The sequence below is a fragment of the Pogona vitticeps genome, chromosome 6 (assembly GCF_051106095.1).
Source record: "Pogona vitticeps strain Pit_001003342236 chromosome 6, PviZW2.1, whole genome shotgun sequence".
NCBI classification, from domain to species: domain Eukaryota; kingdom Metazoa; phylum Chordata; class Lepidosauria; order Squamata; family Agamidae; genus Pogona; species Pogona vitticeps.
In genome coordinates, this window is record NC_135788.1 from 72,165,091 (window position 1) to 72,186,112 (window position 21,022).

Consider the following 21,022-nt stretch of genomic DNA (forward strand, 5'->3'; position numbering starts at 1 on the left):
TGGTTGGGCTAAAGCCGAAAGGACGCTCAGCTGCAGACATGTCTGGAAGTGAAAGGAAAGTCCGATGCTGCAAAGAAAAATACTGCATAAGAACCTGGAATGTAAGATCTATGAACCTTGGTAAGCTGGATGTGGTCAAACAGGAGATGGCAGGATTAAACATTGACATCCTGAGTGTCAGTGAACTAAAATGGATGTGAACGAGCGAATTCAATTGAGACAATTATCATTATCTACTACTGTGGGAAAAAATCCCATAGAAGGAATGGAGTAGCTCTCATAGTCAACAAAAGAGTGGGAAAAGCTGTACTAGGGTACAATCTCAAAAATGAGAGAATGATTTCAATATGAAACCAAGGTAGACTTTTCAACATCACAGTAATCCAAGTTAATGCACCAACCACCGATGCTGAAGAGGCTGAAACTGACCAATTCTATGAAGACTTACAACACTTTCTAGAACTGACACCAAAGAAAGATGTTCTTCTCATTACAGGGGACTAGAACGCTAAAGTAGGGAGTCAACAGATAAAAGGAACAACAGGTAGTATGGCCTTGGAGTTCAGAATGAAGCAAGGCAAAGGCTAATAGAGTTCTGTCAAGAGAACAAGCTGGTCATCACAAACACTCTTTTCCAACAACACAAGAGGTCACTCTACACATGGACATCACCAGATGGGTAATATTGAAATCTAATTGATTATGTTGTCTGCAGCCAAAGACGGAAAAGCTCTATACGGTGAACAAAAACAAGACCTGGAGCTGATTATGGCTCTATTTACTTACAATGACAATAAATTATTATTATTATTATAAATTATTATTATTATTTATCAGCTTCTTATAGCGAAATTCAAGCTTAAACTGAAGAAAGTAGGAAAATCACTGGGCTAGTCAGGTACAATCTAAACTAAATCCCTTTTGAATACACAGTGGAAGTGAAGAACAGATTTAACAAACTAGATTTGGTGGACAGAGTGCCTGAAGAACTATGGATGGAAGCTCGTAACATTGTACAGGAAGAAGGAACAAAAACCATCCCAAAGAAAAGGAAATGCAAGAAAGCAAAGTGGCTGTCCAATGAGGCCTTACAAATGGAGAAGGGAACAAAATGCAAGGGAGATAGGGAAAGTTACAGAAAATGGAATGCTGACATCCAAAGAATAGCAAGGAGAGACAAGAGGGCCTTCTTAAATAAACAGTGCAAAGAAATAGAAGAAAAGAATAGAAACAGAAAAACCAGAGATCTGTTCAAGAAAATTGGAGATATTAAAGGAATATTTTGTGCAAAGTTGGACATGATAAAGGAAAAAAATGGTAGGGATCTAACAGAAGCAGAAGACATCAAGAACAGATGGCAACAATACACCGAGGAATTATACCAGAAATATCTGGATGTCCCGGACAACCCAGAGAGTGTGGTTGCTGACCTTGAGCCAGACATCCTGAAGAGTGAAGTCAAGTGGGCCTTAGAAAGCATGGCTAACAACAAGGCCACTGGAGGTGCTGGTGTTCCAGTCGAACTATTTAAAATCTTAAAAGATGATGCTGTTAAGGTGCTACACTCAATATGTCAGCAAGTTTGGAAACCTCAGCAGTGGCCAGAGAATTGGAACAGATCAGTCTACATCCCAATTTCAAAGAAGGGCAGTGCCAAAGAATGCTCCAACTACCGTACAATTGCACTCATTTCACACGCTAGCAAGGTTATGCTCAAAATCCTACAAGGCAGGCTTCAGCACTATGTGGATCGAGAACTCCCAGAAGTACAAGATGGATTTCGAAGAGGCAGAGGAACTAGAGACCAAATTGCTAACATGCGCTGGATTATGGAGAAAGCCAGAGAGTTCCAGAAAAACATCTATTTCAGCTTCATTGACTAAGCAAAAGCCTTTGATTGTGTGGACCGCAGCAAACTATGGCAAGTTCTAAAAGAAATGGGAGTGCCTGACCACCTTATCTATCTCCTGAGAAATCTATATGTGGGACAGGAACAGTTAGAACTGGATATGAAATAACTGACTGGTTCAAAATCGGGAAAGGAGTACGACAAGGCTTTATATTGTCCCCTGGCTTATTTAACTTATATGCAGAATACATCATGTGAAAGGCTGGACCAGATAAATCCCAAACCGGAATTAAGACTGCCAGAAGAAATATCACCAACCACAGATATGCAGATGATACCACTCTGATGGCAGAAAGTGAGGAGGAATTAAAGAACCTTTTAATGAGGGTGAAAGAGGAGAGCGCAAAAAATGCTCTGAAGCTCAACATCAAAAAAAACCTAAGATCATGGGCACTGGTCCCATCACCTCCTGGCAAACAGAAGGGGAAGATATGGAGGCAGTGACAGAGTTTACTTTCCTGGGCTCCATGACCACTGGAGAGGGTGACAGCAGCCACGAAATTAAAAGACGCTTGCTTCTTGGGAGGAAAGCGATGACAAACCTAGACAGCATCTTAAAAAGTAGAGACATCACCTTGCCAACAAAGGTCCGCATAGTTTTAGCTATGGTTTTTCCAGTAGGGTTGTATGGAAGTGAGAGCTGGGCCATAAAAAAGGTTGGCCGCTGAAGAATTGATGCTTTTGAATCGTGGTGCTGGAGGAGACTCTTGAGAGTCCCCTGGACTGCAAGGAGAATAAACCTATCCGTTCCAAAGGAAATGAACCCTGTGTGCTCCCTGGAAGGACAGATCCTGAAGCTGAGACTCCAATACTTTGGCCATCACATGAAAAGAGAAGGCTCCCTGGAAAAGACCCTGATGTTGGGAAAGTGTGAAGGCAAGAGAAGGGCACGACAGAGGACGAGATGGTTGGACAGTGTCATCGAAGCTACCAACATGAATTTGACCCAACTCCGGGAGGCAGTGGAAGTCAGGGTGACCTGGTGTGCTCTGCTCCATGGGGTCACAAAGAGTCGGACACAACCTAACAACTAAATAACAACAACATCTAATTGTTTCATGAGATCTCAGCGGCATCTGATGGGGCCACTGTGAGATACAGGAAGCTGGACTAGATGGGCCCATGGCCTGATCCAGCAGGGCTCTTATGAATATAACAACGTTCCTTTTACACAATAATATAACAGCTTGTAATGCCAGCATTTTTTTTCCATGAAACCAGTAATGTTTAAGCATTTTTTCACATTGCATTCGAGCTGGGGCAAAGAACATGTTTCAGGGATATTTTTAAGTGGTTATTTTTCATGTCTAGACAAGGGAAATAACAAAGAAAACCAATCTGCAAACTACAGGAAAGTTCCTGTTATAAAAGACATTTTCAGCAGTTAAGGATCTGCAACTTCTAATGGCAAGCTATCTGTAATTGCACTATTATAACAAGTAATGTAACAACTTGCGATTAAAATTGTGAAACATTGAAAAGTTATTGTGTGTGTTCCACTGGAGTTATACAATGAGGCACTTTTAAAAAATGAATCCCCAAGCTCTGTAAAAGCTTTAGAAGAGTTAGGTATCACATGCTAGAGCATGTGGTACTCTTATGTGGACCTCTGCGGTTCAAGGGGAGGGGAGAAGACCACATAAATGCTACATTTTTTTCTACACCAAACTAGTAAATTCTGAATGTGAATCCAGTTTAGAATCTATTAAAGTAATCAGAAAATACTTCTTTTGTTCACTGAATACCAAATTTTCCAAAGCAAATACTTAGCTGTACCTTAGAAACTTGAGCACATCGACACAAAGTAATTATGTCCAAAAAGGAAAATATTCTGTAAGAAAGGAGGGGAAAAGTAAAGCTATGATTCAACAATCCAGTGTAACAAACTCATGTTAACATACTAATTTAAGCTAATAATGTACACATCATTAGGCTAGCTCAAAATGCCTAACAAACTATTTAAGAAGAAGCAAATGTTTCATAAAGCAAGCGACAAGAACTTTGTTCACTTATCTTTGCATATACGTACACACAATTATATAGTGGGACATATTGCAAAAGACAAGAACGTGTATACAAAATATGGGCCAAAGTCCTATTGCTTAACTGTGCCTAGAAAAGGCATATGGAGTAATTTTCAGTGGCTCCTTCTGGCAATCAATGATTTTTCAGGAGTGTGGCAAAATATCTGGTACACACATGCCTGAGAATCCCAGCAGGGATTGATTAATTACCAGCAAAAAGCCACTGAAAAGTTACGCTTTCTGCCTTCTGTAGGTGTAAATTACACAAAAGAATTTTAGCCACAGATTTCTTTCTTAAAATACTATATATGAATACAGTTCTCACTTTTTAGAGTTTTCTATGCCGATGCATCTGAAAATAATAAAACTATTACTGAAGAAGAGAGTACTGGGCACTCTTGAGTGAGTCAGGATCCTTCTACCCATTTATATTGTTCTGACTGGTTAAGAGAGCTAGCCAAGATCCTGATGCAAAACCCAGCAGAAAATCTGAGAAGGGAATCTGTGACTCCACATGTCAGACTGTAGTTCTTATGGGCCTTAGCAAAAAACACCTTAAGGCCAAATTTCCTCACCTCCATTCTAAACTGAGGCTACCTTGACTCCAATACTTTTTTTACAACGCAGACAAAAATCACATTGCATAGAAACACATGTGGAAAACAAACTTACAGTGGCTTCTTGCTACTAAGTAACAATTCCCCACTTGGATTTTCTCGCACATGCCACCCAGTAGGTTGGCATGTGCCCTAAAATACAAGCAGGAGTTTGTTAACTGCCAGTGAAAAGTTGTTGCAGGTTACACCACTTGCCTTCCATAGGTTTAACTACGCAACAAGATTCTGACTCTTCAAATACCTCATCAATCATTAAAAGGTATAATTTTATTACATTTATTTACTGCATTAACATACCACTCTTCTTTTAGGGACAACCATATCAGATTGTCATTGAGAAGTGATTTGAATCTGGTGTCTACAGTTTCAGTATAACTTTCTTAACCATTATGCTAACTTTTTACAATCTTTTTCTCAAAAAAGAAATTATATTATTTTGTTGCATAGTTCTGGCAGGGGCCGGTTCCAGAGGCTAGCAAAATTATCTGCTGCTCATCATTATACCCACAGCTGTTGAGCTGACTGCAGACAATTCGGATTAACAAAATTATATGAAAATGAAAGCATAGTGCTACTGATCTTTTCAAAGTTAGAATTTCTTTTTTTGCTCTATGATGGCTTTTTGAACTTTAAAAGGGAAATAATGCCAAGCAAACAAGGTTCCCTCTGGGCACACATGCGGGCGCATGCGACTCCACTTCCCTCTGTACAGCTCTCTTTCTTCTCTGTGCAGTGATCATGTTTAACTCCTCTGGTTCCAGTCGCAATGGAACCCTGCACACGGGTGGGGGAGTGGAGTCGCGTGCACACACACGGGTGAAGTCATGCGCAAGAAAGACGAAGCCCCACCCAGCAGGGCAGAATATTAGAGGGCAGAAGTATGGAGATTTCATATATAACTGCTAATTATATCAATAGTTCCTAATTACCATAAATGCAAGATGAATTGCTTTTCATTGTTCATGTACTTAAAGAATTACAGTGGTGCCCCGCTTGACAACAATAATCAGTCCCAGCAAAATCTCTGTAGAGCGAAATTGTTGTCAAGCGGAAAAAAACCCCACTGAAATGCATTGAAAACCAGTCAATGTGTTCCAATGGGGGAAATACCTCACCGTCCAGTGAAGGTACTCCATAGGGCGGCCATTTTCCGGTGCCTGCTTGTGAAGAATCCACCCTGAACACAGCGGGGAGCCATTTTGCACAGCGGGGAGCCATTTTGAAAACCTGACAATCAGCTGTTTTTGATCGTCGTCAAGCGAAAAAACCCTTTGAATCATCGTTTTGTGATCGCAATAGCGATCACAAAAAACTCATCGTAAAGCAGATTCATCATCGACTGGGGTAATCGTCAAGCGGGGCACCACTGTATCTCTAAACTTCATGCTGAAACATTTTACAACAAACACTCTTACATTAACTATTCTAAACCTCAAACGTCAAATCTGTATCATTTATTCTACAAGAACTTTCAGGTTACAATTCAAAATTACCTTAACAGAAGTTCTTTAGGTAATTTTTTGTTAATCAGGCCTTCTTCATCATTTGAGAATACCTAAGAAAATAAAAAGAAACCACACAGAATTTTGCATAACAGGCATGCAAATCAAGAAGACAGTGTCACACGCGGTGGATTTAAAGCACTGATATAAATCAAAGTTCCTAGTTTGAAATAATTTCCTGAACAAGAAAGCATGCTGTTTCGAGACATATTGGAATGAATCCAAAGCACAAGAAAAACAGCTGCTAACACTGTTTAACAACACTTCTCCAGGAGCATGTGAAAGAATTCACAGTGTACGATATGATTTCTATAGCATTTCTCATATTTCCAGGAAGCCCTTGTAATAACAGAACATTTTTCAAACTTAATTTATCCTTTTCTCTCTAGTAACACTTTCTAAAATGTAGTATGACTTCACAATCACTAAAGGAAATTCTCAAAAGATTTAGATTAAATTTTGATCCATATATCTTTCAGATTCAGGTTCTCATTCAAAGCACCCTTGCTCTCTCACTCTGCATGCTATGCCTTCTTTCACTGTATATTTCAGCAAATATTTTATAGTCCTTGGTGAGCCACGCTCTTAAAACAACAACCTACAGGTCTGTATGTCCCTTCTGTCTGGAAACTAAAGACTTTGAGCAACTTTAAAATTTTTCTGGCACTTTCCCAAGAAAACCAGAATCTCATGCCTCTGCTTTCTCAGCCAAGCCTTCCAGACACAAGTTGTTTCAGTGGGTACAGCCCTTAATAAAAAAGGATCCAATTTGGGGGCTCTCAAAGGTGGCATGTATCAAAAGACTGGGAAAACAGGAGGGGTCATGGTTTCTGTTGCTCTTCCAAAAAACCAAGGCCTTGTGGTTTCTGTCAAACACAAGTTGACCAAGAGAAGGGGGAGAAAGTGCCTACTATTAATTGAAGACAGTAATCACTTGCGCCTTATCTCAGTAAGGATGGAAATTTCAAGGCCAGACAGAGTTCACTCCTTCGTACAAAGTTAATTAGGAAGAACAATTTCAGCTGAGTGAGGGAAGTGGGGGAGAAGTTAGTTTCTTCTTTAGGAACATTTAGGAAAACATGACACTTGATTGGTGAATTTTCTGGAAGGATCTGGAAACTGGAATGTTAGCCTAGTTATCTCTTAGGAGAATGCTTTGTTCATCTGCTGCTCTACTACATGACTTGTACTCTGTATGTGCTCCGAAACTATAATGAAGCTATGCCAAGAGATTTTCACATAAGTTAGTTAGCTTTGTTACTTATTTATGGGATGTTCCTGGAATTGTTGTTGGCCCAAACTCCCTCCCTCTCTCTCTCTCTCTCTCCCCCTCCCTCCCTCCCTCTCTCTCTCCCTACTTTGCAGGACTGGCATAAGAATCAAAGCACTTAACCTTGTGAATTTTTGGCAACTTCCTAGAAGTGCTGCTTAGTCCACATGTATTAAGGTGTTGAAAGGCTACCAGGGAGGAAGATTTCCTCCAGAAGTCAGCACATTTGGCCTTTCTGGATTTTACCCACACCAGGAAAGTCAGAGTAGTATAGCTAAGTGGTCAGTGTGGGCTTCTCTGACCTGGCATGATCTTGATAGCAATGTACCATATTATTCCCGTTCTGCCCGATATCACAAAAAGTTACCACCACCTACATTCTAGTACTGTTCTCTCAACCGTATTTGCTTTCACTTCTAATTTTTACAGGTTTTTATGTTTCTAATCACCAACTTAAGCAATTCACTTCAGTTCAATCTCCACACGTGGCACTTTGCTCATATAGTTTTATATTAGTATTAACTTTGTGTTCAAGGTGGGCACGGCTCAGAAAAGTGGTGATTCATTTTGATCCATGATTCATCGGATTTAAATTTTTATTCTTTTCAGTGGGGGCAGGATTTTGGGTAAGGTAATTTGGGGTTGGGGGGGTAGGTATGGATAAGGAAAGGGTAAAATTCCAGAGAGTGAGACAGTGCATTTAACTCATACAATTATACTAGAAAGAGAGATAAAAACAAAACAAAATTTTCAGTATTACCATATTTACTAATCTATCTTTTCCCTAGTTGGACCTTCACATTTTTCTTTCATCTATGCTTTCCAGGCTATTTTTTGAATCTAATTATGAAACTATTTCCTAAATATCCACCAAACATAATAAAAGTCTCCTCCTCTGTTTTATGTTTCCCACACTATTTGAAAACATTTTATATTGTTTTTTAAAGTTTTGTTGCCATTATGTACCATCAGTAAATCATATATCATCTATAAAACATCTTATCTACATTTTCTTTAATAGTTACTGATTTTTGATCATAAACATTCCTTTACCATTTTATTCCATTATATCCTACAGTTTTTAACAATTTTACTACTGTCAGTCCATTTTTATTGTTAAGGTTTTCTTTCCTCCTGGATCTTCTTGTTTCTATAGTACACTTTCCTTTAGAGCTTCTCTCTTGCTCTTCTGTTCTAGTCAAGCTTCTTTGTGTCTCTGGTCTTGATGATTCATTGGATTTCTCCTCTTCTCGTTTCTCATCTGCTTTTTTCTCCTTTTTTTCTGCCCAGTCACTTCTCCTTTGTTTTCATAAAATCTTCTGCCTTCCTTTTTGAGTTAATATAACTCTGTTCATGGAATTCAAAGAAGACACCTTCAGGCACCAACCACTTACAGTGGGGTCTTGACTTGAGAACTTAATCCGTATTGGAAGGTGGTTCTCAAGTCAAAAAGTTCTCAGGTCAAATCTGCATTTCCCATAGGAATGCATTGAAAACCATTTGATCTGTATCTGCTCTTTTCCGTCCATAGAAACTAATGGGAAGCTGCTATTCTGCCTTCGACCACTAGAGGGGGATATTTTGTTTCTTTTTTTCTTAGGTCAAGAAAGGTTCAGGGACGGCAGGGAAAATACAGTCCAGGCAGTACAGTACCAGGTAGTCCGAAGACTGTCTCCCAATCCACTCTCTAAACGCTGGGAGGAGTGAGGAAGCAGACAGGCACCCTTTTCACCGGCCAACAGTTAACTGAAAGTTCAAATTTTGCACTTTCCCTGCCTTCCACGTGGTTTTTTTCAGTTCTTAACTCAAATCTAAGTATGTAAGTCGAGTCAATATTTTCCTATGAGAGTGGTTCTTAAGTCAAAATGTTCTTAACTCAAGCCGTTCTTAAGTCAAGACCCCACTGTATACATAATTGAACTTGATTTCAGGAGGGATGTCAGCTCCGTATATTGTCTCCTTTTCTATCTTATGTACCTCAGAATATATTTCAGTATCTTAATTTCTTTAGATTTTCTATTAAGTTATTTGCCTTATATATTTCTCAGAACTTTATCTTGAAATATCTTTCTCATAAATTTAGCATGAATTTCTCTGGGGAGATTTTTATTCCTGGTGTATACTATACTGCATTAATTCTTCATACGGTGTGTATATTTTGTTGAACATGCTCTGGTTGCATCTCTATGAGCAATGCTAAATAGGTAGTAATCACTTGTGCTGTATCTTTTCCTTTTTGTTCTGGTAGATTCTGAAATCTAACTGTGGCATTGGTTCTTTCCATTTGTAGATTTAACCATTTCATCTTGCTTGCTTTCCTGTTTTAGGTCTCCCATCCCTGTAAAAAAGGTTTCCAGTCTTGCTTCTGTTTTTTTTTTTTTTTTTTTTTTTTTTTGATGTCTCTCTATTCTGGCTATTTGTTTTTTATTTTCTGTAATTTGATTTTTAATATCATTCATTTGCATCCCTAAATCTTTCATTTGAACACATAGCTGAGCTGTTCTTCCTTGTATTTGCTGTAGCACTGTTGATAATATATCTTGAATATTCTGTTGCCAGTCCTTAAATGACTCTTGCCTCAATAATCTACTGAGATTTTGTGCTGATGAGCCTCTCTTGAGTTCTTTCTTTCTATCTTTTGTCGCCATATTGTTTTTTCCCTTCTTCTTAAGTAAATAGGGGATGTTGTTTAAATTTTTTATCAGCGGATGTTGCTGTAACCTTACTTTCTTTTCTCAGTCTTATTTACATGTCTGATTCAAGAAGGGGGTGGAGTTTCCTTCCAGGTATAAAGTTCTGTCGCCAAATCAAAATAATAAAATTTTAAAAGAATTGCAGTATTTCAAAGTAAGTAGGATTTAATATCACTATGTCAGATAGTCACGGGAATGAGGTGGTTATCTTAAACTGCTCTACTTTTGTGGCAAGTTAGTTTTCTCCCCATTCTCCCTTTCTCTCTTTTCTCCTCTTGTTCACTCGATCCAAGCTTGGGGGGGGGGATTCTCTTCTACCATGACAGTAAGATTTTTTTTTTAAAGGTAAAGTCCATTTGGTGACCCTTTATATTCTCATATCTTTGTAGTTATTTGGGTCCATGGAGATTTTCCTTGCATGCAAAAATATTTTAACGTACTCAGAGTCTCTGGTTGAGATATTTCCAACATCCTTTTGCATTATCTCACTCTCTGCTTGGGATGACATAGCGTGAGCCCTTTGTTCGGGGAAACAAGTAGGGGCCACGTGGTAAATATCACAAGTGGTGTCTAGCGGCAGGATACGAAAAGATTCCAGTAAAGCCAAAGTTTAAAATGAATTTTTCTGAGTCAAGAGTGCCTTTTAGTCAGAGGTCTGTAATGAAGAAGTGGGTGACTCACTAGAGTTTTTGTGGAAAAGCTTAGTGGCGGGGCTTCTGAACGCAGATCTTGGGGGGACTAAAGATAGGGAATGACTCTGAGAGAAAAATTCTGTTTGAGGTTACCTCAGGATTTGAATAGACCCAGTGGGCTATTTTAGAATCCAAGGCTCCGAGAGTTAAGAAAGCGCTTGTAGAGAAAAAGTGGAAGCTGGGGTCAAAACAGGTCTGATGTGATAGGAACAAGAAGAGGCTTGAAAGAAATCAGAATTTGTTTTGTGTCTGGAGGCAAGAGGATTGTCTCAGACTAAGGAACATCCTGACTGTCGTAGTGCCAGAAAAATGTAGCCATCTTTAGCTGCCAAGGGAGAGGTACATAGTATCTCAGAAAGTATTGTTAAAAGAGCCTGACTATCTCTGCAATATAAACCAGCTCTTATCCAAAGAACTACATATATGTATGCCTCCTAAAAGATGTTAAAAGCTAGTAATGGAGGTAAATGATCCTCAAGAGGCACAAGGTTTACCTCAGGAAGTGGAGGGAAATGGAGTTCCTCTACCTGTGGAACAGGAAGAGACTCATGAGGGTGCCTCGGGAAGAGAAAGTGATCCAACCTCCCAAGAGTTTGAAAAATGGAAATTGGAACAGGAATTCAAGCTAAGACTAAAAGAATTAGAAATCAGAGAAAGCTGAGGCCAGACAAATAGAATAAAGAGAGAGAGAAATTGCATTGGAGCAAGAAAAAAGACAAATGGAGTTTCAAATACAGATGAAACAATTGGAATTGGCATCTCAAAATAACAACAACAGCACTAGTGAAGGAAATCTCTCAAAGACTGAGCTAAAGAAATTTCCCCAATATAGAAAAGGTAACTGCCCAGAATCTTTCCTCATTTCCTTTGAACGTGCGTGCTGGGACTTTAATGTGAAAGAGGAAGAAAGGGTGATAGTGCTGAGACACCAAATCAGTGGAGATTTAGCTGAGTTGTATTTTCAGATGCCTCTAGAGCAGGCCAGAGACTTTGAGGCTTACAGAAAAATGGTTTATTTTAGATTTGGTATCAATGCAGAACACCTGAGGTGAAAATTTCATGCCCTGACCAAAAAGCCTGAGGAATCTTATTCCCAATTGGGGGCTAAATTAGTTCAATGTCTGGAGAAATGGATGGAGCGTGAGAATGTCACTTCTTTGTAACAAATGAAAAATGTGATTGGGTTGGAGCAATTTTATTCTATTTTACTGGGGGAATTGCGTTATTTAGTAAGAGACAAAAATCCTAAAAATCTACTGGAAGCAAATGAGAAGGCGGATTCCATAAGTGAGATAAGAAACCCCAGGTTGCCTGAGGTAAAAATTGGTGGGAAAGTGTGGGACGACAGGAAGAGAGGGATCCCACCCAGTAGAGATTACCTCAGAAGTACCCAAGCTACTGGAAGCCATTTTAAAGGCAAGCCCTCAGCCCCAGAGCTGAGTCACCTGAAACAAAACAGCCCTGAAGGAAAGGTTGGCAAGGCCTCGTATTTCAAACCCAGAGCCAGTAAACAATATGCATGCGGAGAGAAAGGACACTTTTGGGCTCAGTGTCAGACCCCAAAGACTAGGGATGTTAACTAGTAAAAAAAAGGGGAAATTCCAGTCAGCCAAAGAAGAATTTAGTGTACAGCATAATGGAGCTACATTACTAAGGAAGCAGCTGAATCTGTTGCCATAGCAACCCAAGTAAAAGAGAGCCAAGAGCCTCCTGTGGCTAGGGTCGCCCAATGCTTTTAGATAGAATGTAACCAGAATCTTCTACGTAGCTCAGGCGATGTTATTTATGTTGATAATAATAAGTATCTTGCACTAAAAGATTCTTGCTCACGAGTTACAGTGTGTCACCTGGATATAGTCCCTAAGGAAAATATGTTACAACATGAAAATATTTCTATTAAAGGGATTGGGTCGGAAATAGTGGTGTTGCCCATGGCAAAAATTCCCAAAAGATATAAGGGATGGTCAGGAATTCGGAAGGTGGCCATATTGGGTCAAATTCCTGCCCCATGTTTAATAGGCCTGGATTTAGCTGAGCATGTGCAGAGTGTTTCTGTGACAACTCGCTCCCAGGGAGGGCCAACTGAAGCCACTGAGGAAAACAAAAATGTTCCTGAAATAAGAGAAAGGAGGGAAACAGCTGATCTAGTTATCATGAGGAACTCTAATAATTCATCTTTCAGACGAGAACAAAATTCCCTGCAGTGTTGGTGTATCTAGGTGTCTGGAGGGGTGTTTTATAGCCAAACAAATCAATGAATCAAAAATTGCTAAAAATTCATTGATTCGTATTTGTCAGGAACATTGATTCATAAAAATACAAATTAACAAATTAGCAATTTTTGAATGAATTTGTTCATTCATTTTTTTAATTTGTGCCCATTTCTACTTCGTGTATCTATGTCCATTTATTCTTTTTTCTCTCATACTTAATAACATACCCACTGCCTTAGGTGGTCTGGAGGCAATATGCTGTGGTAAACTCTTCTTCAATATGAACTCGTGGGAGTGGGGCTTTGTGCTAGTTTTAGCCAAGACTATTTCTAATGTGTCTGGTGTCATTTGAATGAACTATCTCTATTACTATGTTTTTTGAAACACTTTTGCAGACAGAAAATGTTCAGGCCTGTTATTTTGAAGTTGAATCTACAGCCTTGATTAACCGTTCCCACAGGAAAAACTTTAGCCCTGACCAGGATGGATAAAACTAAATATTTTCTTTTCTTTTTAAAATAAAATCATGATTTGTATTTTAAAAACAATTTTTTACAATTTAAATCATCAGAATAACCAAATAGATTTTATTGGCCATGACTGTTTTTAATTTGTTGACCTGGGCTATTAAAAATAATATATAAAATGCCAAGATCGGCTAATTTTAAAGAGAATATATGTAAGACGTTTTACAGGTGGCACATAACTACAGAAAAATTGTCGAAGATGTATACAGATGTATCAATTGTGTGTTGGAAATGTGAAGCACATGTGGGAAGCTATTACCATATGTGGTGGTTATGCAGAGTAGCGAAATAGTATTGGAAAAGAGTACATGCTGTGCTGCAGCAAATATTGCTTTGTAAGGTTCCACTAACCCCAGAACTGTTTTTATTGAGTATGATACCTGATAACATAGATAAGGAAAAGAAGTATATAGTTATATACATAGTCACTGCAGCTAGAATTCTTTATGCCAAAAATTGGAAAAGTCCGATGGTACCGAAACAAGAAGATCTTATAGAGAAGATACAGGAAACAGCGGAAATGGACATTTTATCAGAAGTGATGAAGGACTGTCCTCTACAAAAGGCAACTGAAAGATGGGACTTATTCTACAAATGGTTTGAGTCATTAGACACCGCTTGAAGAACATGCATTAAAATGAGAACTTAAATCTGGAAGGCAGAAAATAGCAAAAAAGAGCAATTTGGAATGTTGATATAACAATATGTATAGAATGGATATTACTATGTCATTGTTTCTCCTCTTCCCTTTAACCTTAATCCCTTTTTCCTTCCTGTTACCCTTCGTTAAAAATAAAATATTAAAAAATATATAAAATGTAACTGACAGAGTTTGCACATAGGAGTTTCAAGCGTTATGATTTTTTTAAAAAAACCTCAGAGTAGTTGTATTCTCCCTTGTGTGTGTTTGTGCCAGCAGTTGTAAGTAAATAAAATGATCACTTGGTCTTTGTTAAAAACATTAAATAACTTTTACTCTTTAAAACACATATAAAATAGAATAAACTCATAGAGCTTGGACTTATTGCTACTTGTTATATAAATTTGTACTTGACTTTGTTATGTTTGACAGATATATTTACTCTAATAAACTAACTCTCACATCCTATAACATATCTAACACATATCTGGCAGACTGTATATTTTTACACATTTATCTTATCTGGCCCTATCAGCCGTATCATATCCTGTCAGCCATCTGAGAGACTGCTAACTGACACATGCTTTATACAGTGGTGCCTCACTAGATGACAACCCCACTAAACGATGAATCTGCATAACGATGACTTTTTGCGATCGCTATAGCAATTCGCAAAATAGTCATTTCAATGGGTGATTTTTGCTTGGCGATGATTTGGTCCGTGCTTCACTGGCCAAGCGCAATCGGCCCTTATCTGAAGGCGGGGAAGGGCGCGGACTGTTGGCCAGTGAGCCTGCCGCCCGGGGCACCTATACACCAAGTGGGGTGGGGGGGGATAGTGGCCACGCTGAGCAGGGACTGGCTGGTCTTGCCGCCGGCTGCGCCTCAGAAGCCCAGCGTTTGGGGATTCCCCCCAGTATCAGTCTCCTGGCTGAGGACTGGGTGGGAAACCCTCGTTGTAGATGGCCCCTTACCTGGCTCACTGACGTGCATGGGCAGATCTGCCGTGCTTCAGCCGCGCCAGGGCTAAAAAAAAAAAGTAGCTCGGGATTCCCTCTCAGCTAGGCTTCTCCGTGGGTGGATTAGGAGGAAAGCCCTTCCAGGGGCTGGCTGTCTCCTTGCCTCTGTGGCACAACGAGGCCACGTGGCTGAGAGGGGTTTCCAACCTTGGGATTGGAAGGCAGAGAGAATGGCTGGCTCCTGCTGTTTGATACTTTCCATGAGGCTGTGGGTAATTGAGAGATCCTCCTTTGTTTGGCTTGGACGAGCAGGACCACATGGCTCCTTTAGAGTGCTTCATTCAGGGCGGAGTGGGGAAATCCCTTCCTGGTGGATTGCAGAGTTGCTCCTTTATGCCGGGGATTGATTGGGGAAACCCCTCCTCTGTGGTAGTGGCTCCATTAAGTGCTTCATTCACTCTTTCCTCATAAAGCTTGGTTTCCAGCCCCCTGCATCTGTCTTGAAGTGCACAGTCCAGAACTTGCCACAGTACTCAAGATGAGGCCTTGTTGTTAGTCATTAAGTCATGTCTGACTCTTCGTGACCCCATGGACCAGAGCACGCCAGGCCCTGCTGTCTTCCACTGCCTCCTGGAGTTGGGTCAAATTCATGTTGGTAGCTTCGATGACATTGTCCAACCATCTCATCCTCTGTCGTCCCCTTCTCCTCTTGCCTTCACTCTTTCCCAACATCAGGGTCTTTTCCAGGGAGATTTCTCTTCTCATGAGATGGCCAAAGTATTGGAGCCTCAGCTTCATGATCTGTCCTTCCAGCGAACACTCAGGGTTGATTTCCTTTAGAATGGATAGGTTTATTCTCCTTGCAGTCCAGGGGACTCTCAAGAGTCTCCTCCAGCACCACAATTCAAAAGCAACAATTCTTCAGCAGTCAGCCTTCTTTATGGTCCAGCTGTCACTTCCATACATGGTTAATGGAAAAACCATAGCTTTGATTATGCAGACCTTTGTCGGCAAGGTGATGTCCCTACTTTTTAAGATGCTGTCTAGGTTTGTCATGGCTTTTCTCCCAAGAAGCAGGCGCCTTTTAGTTTCATGGCTGGTGTCACCATCTACAGTGATCATGGAGCCTAAGAAAGTAAAATCTGTCACTGCTTCCATATCCTCCCCTTCTATTTGCCAGGTGATGGAACTGTGATGTTCAACCTTGTTGCCCCTGTTTATTTTGGCCCTCACAAAGTCTCATGCCCTATTCTCTTCTAGCTGCCACCAGGTACTACCTTTCTAATACCAATTTTGTATGTTATACACATGTGCTGCCAAAGCTAAGGTTTATTGAACTTAGGAATCAGAGGTTTGAGTAACAAATATTCGTTTATTGTCAAGTAAATCACAAAGTTAAATCATGTATGTAAGGTATCAGGTATTACCAAGGATTTGGCTATGTATGGGGTTGTAACTACTTTTATTCTGAACTACTATATACTTTTAATCAATATCTATCTTATATTACTTATAATTTCATTCCTGCTTGTTCAATATATTTTAGCCTTCTCAATTCACTCTCTTAACTCTCAGCTCAATTCACTAACCCTCTTCTTCTTCTCTCCTAAATTCTAACTGTCATTTCACATCCCCAACTGTCTCTCTAACCCCACCTCTCCTGCCCTATCTTTGGCTCCTCCCTTTTGAGCTTCTGTGATGGACAGGCAGGATTGACGTTACCTGTTGGTATTTTGCCACAGGGACCAGTGGCCATGATCTTCTTTTTTTTAATGTTAAGCTTCAGACCATTTTTGGCACTCTCCTCTTTCACCCTCATTAAGAGGTTCCTTAATTCCTCCTCACTTTCTGCCATCAGAATGCTATCATCTGCATATCTGAGGTTGTTGATATTTCTTTCTTCCGGCAATCTTAATTCCGGCTTTGGATTCCTCCAGTCCAGCCTTTCGCATGATGTATTCTGCATATAAGTTAAATAAGCAGGGAGACAATATACAGCCGTCGTAGTCCTTTCCCAATTTTGAACCAATCAGTTGTTCCATATCCAATTCTAACTGTTGCTTCCTGTACTACATATAGATTTCTAAGGAAATAGATAAGGTAGTCAGGCACTCCTATTTCTTTTAGAACTTGCCATAGTTTGCTGTGGTCCACACAATCAAAGGGTTTTGCATAGTCAATGAAGCAGAAGTAGATGTCTTTCTGGAACTTTCTGGCTTTCAACATAATCCAGCGCATGTTAGCAATTTGGTCTCCAGGTCCTCTGCCCCTTCGAAATCCAGCTTATACTTCTGGGAGTTCTCAGTACAAATACTGCTGAAGCCTACCTTTGAGGATTTTGAGTATAAACTTGCTAGCGGGTGAATTGAGTTCAATTGTACGGTAGTTGGAGCATTCTTTGGCACTACCCTTCTTTGGGACTGGGATGTAGACTGATCTTTTCTAATCCTCTGGCCACTGCTGAGTTTTCCAAACATGCTGGCATATTGAGTGTAGCACCTTAACAGTGTCATCTTTTAAAGTTTTAAATAGTTCAGCTGGAATGCCATGCTTTCTAAGGTCCACTTGACTTCAATCTCCAGAATGTCTGGCTCAAGGTCAGCAACCACACTATCTGGGTTGTCCAGGACATCCAGATCTTTCTGGTATAATTCCTCTGTGTATTCTTGCCACCTCTTCTTGATGACCTCTGCTTCTGTTAGGTTCCTACCATATTTGTCCTTTATCATGTCCATCTTTGCACAAAATGTTTCTTTAATATCTCTAATTTTCCTGAACAGATCTCTGGTTTTTCCCTTTCTATTCTTTTCCTTTATTTCTTTGCACTGTTCGTTTAAGAAGGCCCTCTTGTCTCTCCTTGCTATTTTTTTTTGAAGCCTACATTCCATTTTCTGTAACTTTCCCTATCTCCCTTGCATTTTGTTTCCCTTCTGTTCTCTGCTATTTGTAAGGCCTCGTTGGACAGCCACTTTGCTTTCATGTATTTTCATGCACTTCCTGTTCTTTGGGATGGATTTTACCAAGGTTCATAGATCTTACATTCCAGGTTCCTATGCAATATTTTTCTTTGCAGGCATCAGACTTTCATTTCATTTCCAGGCGCGTCCGCAGCTGAGCGTCCTTTTGGCTTTGTCCCAACCACTTCATTAGCTCTGGAACTATTTGTACTTGTCCTCCGCTCTTCCTCAGTAGCACGCTGGACCCCTTCTGACCTAAGGGGTTCATCTTCCAGCATCATATCTTTTAGCCCTTTGTCTCTGTCCATGGAGTTTTCTTGGCAAAGATACTGGAGTGGCTGGCTGGTTCGTGCTCCAGGTGGATCGCTTTTAATCAGAACTCTCCACTATGACCTGTCTGTCTTGGGTGTTCCTGCACGGCAAAGCCCATAGCTTCTCTGAATTACTCAAGCCCCTTCGCCACGACAAGGCAGCAATTCGTGAAGGGGGAGTGTATTGTTAGTCTCCCATTTTAAACAGCCATAAAATTCAATCCTTTAAAAAAACCCTCTTCTTTGCTTCCAAAATGCCAAGAAATGATGTATCCTTGCCTTCCAATATTGTGCCTGCACTGTCTGTAGCAAAAAACATGCCAAGGTTTGCATGGCAAAGGCCACCCTGAATGTTGACATCAATATCTGCAGTCAAAATAGTTTGCAAGATCCTCTCATGTGCTCATCACCATTCAGAAACAGACATTAAGCAAGAGAAAATCCCAGAACCTGACTCCGTTTTTCATTACTTAACTGCTTATAAAGTGAATCTGATTTAAATTACATTGAAATTTTTAAAAATCAGATTTTTTATTTACATTTTTAAAATGATTGCAAAATTTATATTGTGATTTAAATCATGATGTAATCAACTTGATTTTAAAAAATCATTGATCTTTATCAACCCTGACCGCCTGTCACTCAAACACAAAGCAACTGTCATGGCTACTTTTCAACAAGTTATCTAGGCATTTATTATTTGGGCATAAAGCAATCCAAATGACTGGAAGAACCTCCTCTGCTCCAGTATGGGTATCTGACTTATCAGGTGCTGTAATCAGTCTTCTGCTTGTAATCACCAGATGACAGGTGCACATTCATGAAGGTCAACAATCTCTGTGTCCTGTCCCTTTAGCTGATTGCAGATGTGTTGAAAGCTGTAAATGTTTGTTACAAAATTAGATGTGCAAGATAGGCATTTTACAGCATTGTTACCTGAAGAATTGTGATCAACGTCCCAGAATTTTAGTCATTAGGCATATGTAGTTTTATAGCCAGCAAAAAACAGCTTAGTTAAAATTGCCCCAAGAAATCTATTACATTTTGCCAGTACTTTTTTATTCCTACTACAGTATAGTGCAGTGTATTTTTGTCAACAGGTTGGTCCATTTGAATATTGGCATGAAATCCCATTGGCTTCAGGAAGAAAGACTAAAATATCTCGGTGGACAAAGAGTAGGCAGGTCAACTGAACATTTTAAGTAAACACCAATGGAAACTTTTGTACTGTATCAGATACTGTATATAATACAACCATCATAGCAAAGTAAACTCCAAGTGAAGAATGGCAGAAGCTGCAATTTGCTTTCCTATGTGACACTTCAACTGGTGCTTTCAGTTCCCAAATATACAACAGCCACATGGACAAATACAAGGTTGGATTTATCCTGCCTCTTAATATTTATTCATTCATAGGGATACAAAAGCTTTGCAATGAAAGCACATGCAAAGCCTTAAGTATCACAAGTGCTACTATTTTACTACAGAACATCAACCTTGGCAATTCAGGGCCCTGTTGGAAGTGCCTAGCAGGAATATCTTGGGTATTTTCATGACCACTTAACCACACCCCATAGAAATAAGGAAGGGACTCGCCTCTTCTTCCCCTTACGATTTTAGTTTACATTATTCCCTTGTTCTCTCTGGCACAGGTTAAACTGCCGGTGTCTCGGGCATTTCCTCTCAAATTCCCCTCCCATACGAATAGGGGAGTACTGTTTTATTTATATTTTACTTCTCTACCCAGCGACCTCTCCACTTTCAAAGACAGCGAAAACCCCACTTCCCACCTATCTCCCAACTGTGTTGCCAGTACCAATCATGCACAATCTCCATCTTGGTATACACCCTACAAACCTTATTATCCCCCCCCCCCAACACACACGTTCACACATTCTTTTTCTTCAGCTTCCTATGAGGAGCGCTTCCAAATTCTCTTTTTTCCGCTGAACTGAAACGACAGCTCTCCCCCCCTCCACACCCACCCACGTCCTCCAGAGTCCAGCCGGCACCCCCTCCCATCTTGCGGAGGTGTTCGGCTTCACCAGCCCACCCACCTCCTCTGTCCACACCCAAAGCACCGGGCTCCATGTTGTGCCCTTCCCAGTCAAGCATCTTCTCCCGTCTCCGCAGACCCCACCCCACAGCACAACCACCCTTTCAACGCGCCCTGCCGTTGACCGTGACGGCGGGCAGGGGGCGCGGGACCTCCGCCATACCAAACAGGGACTCCTTGGGGAGCGTGCCACGCCGCTCCCGCCTGCTTCCGCGCGCCAGCGGCCCAAGTGGGGCCCTTGGGCGAAGACGACTCACCATGGTCAAGAAGGCAACGCGACGCCCCCGCTCTGCTGGTTGCCCCGCGGACGAAGGAGCCGCCTGAGAGGCCGACGGAACAGCCAGCCAGGTGCAAGACCTAGGCTCGCGCACCACCTACCGAGCGAGGAGGGGGGAGAGCAAGCGGTGGGTGGTGTCACTCCGGGCACGTGACTGGAGGAAGGGCCCTGCCGCCCGGGAACCCGGCGGGAGGGGGAAAGGCGCGTGACTGACGGAACATCAGCAGCTTGGAAGAAGAAAAAAAAGGCGGGGAGAGGAGGAATACCTGAATGAACAAGAGGCTGGAGCAGAGTTCATCCATCCATCCTCTCTAGTTTATCATTGTGAGGATGCAAGGAGCGGAATCAGGCTATAGAACTTTGCAATGTTACGCT

The 21,022-nt window shown here is 40.7% G+C and overlaps 1 protein-coding gene across 6 annotated transcripts in view; it reads right to left on the reverse strand.

The window, feature by feature from the left end:
- The window catches only part of FBXL2 (F-box and leucine rich repeat protein 2), a 78,314-nt gene extending 57,300 nt beyond the window's left edge, over window positions 1-21,014 (reverse strand). For 2 of the 6 annotated variants that reach the window (XR_012088475.2, XM_020802074.3), the window contains exons 1-3: window positions 20,628-21,000; window positions 6,044-6,105; window positions 3,686-3,740 (exon numbers count right to left, since the gene is read on the reverse strand). Coding sequence is in view for 4 of the 6 variants with exons in the window: in XM_020802074.3 (XP_020657733.1) it covers window positions 3,686-3,740; window positions 6,044-6,105; window positions 20,628-20,630 (120 nt within the window). In the remaining 2 variants the exon portion in view is untranslated. Of the gene's footprint in view, window positions 1-3,685; window positions 3,741-6,043; window positions 6,106-20,627 lie in introns of those variants that run through there. The other 4 variants (XM_078377570.1, XM_078377571.1, XM_020802075.3 and 1 more) reach the window with 4 other exon arrangements.
- Window positions 21,015-21,022: the final 8 nt, after the last annotated feature.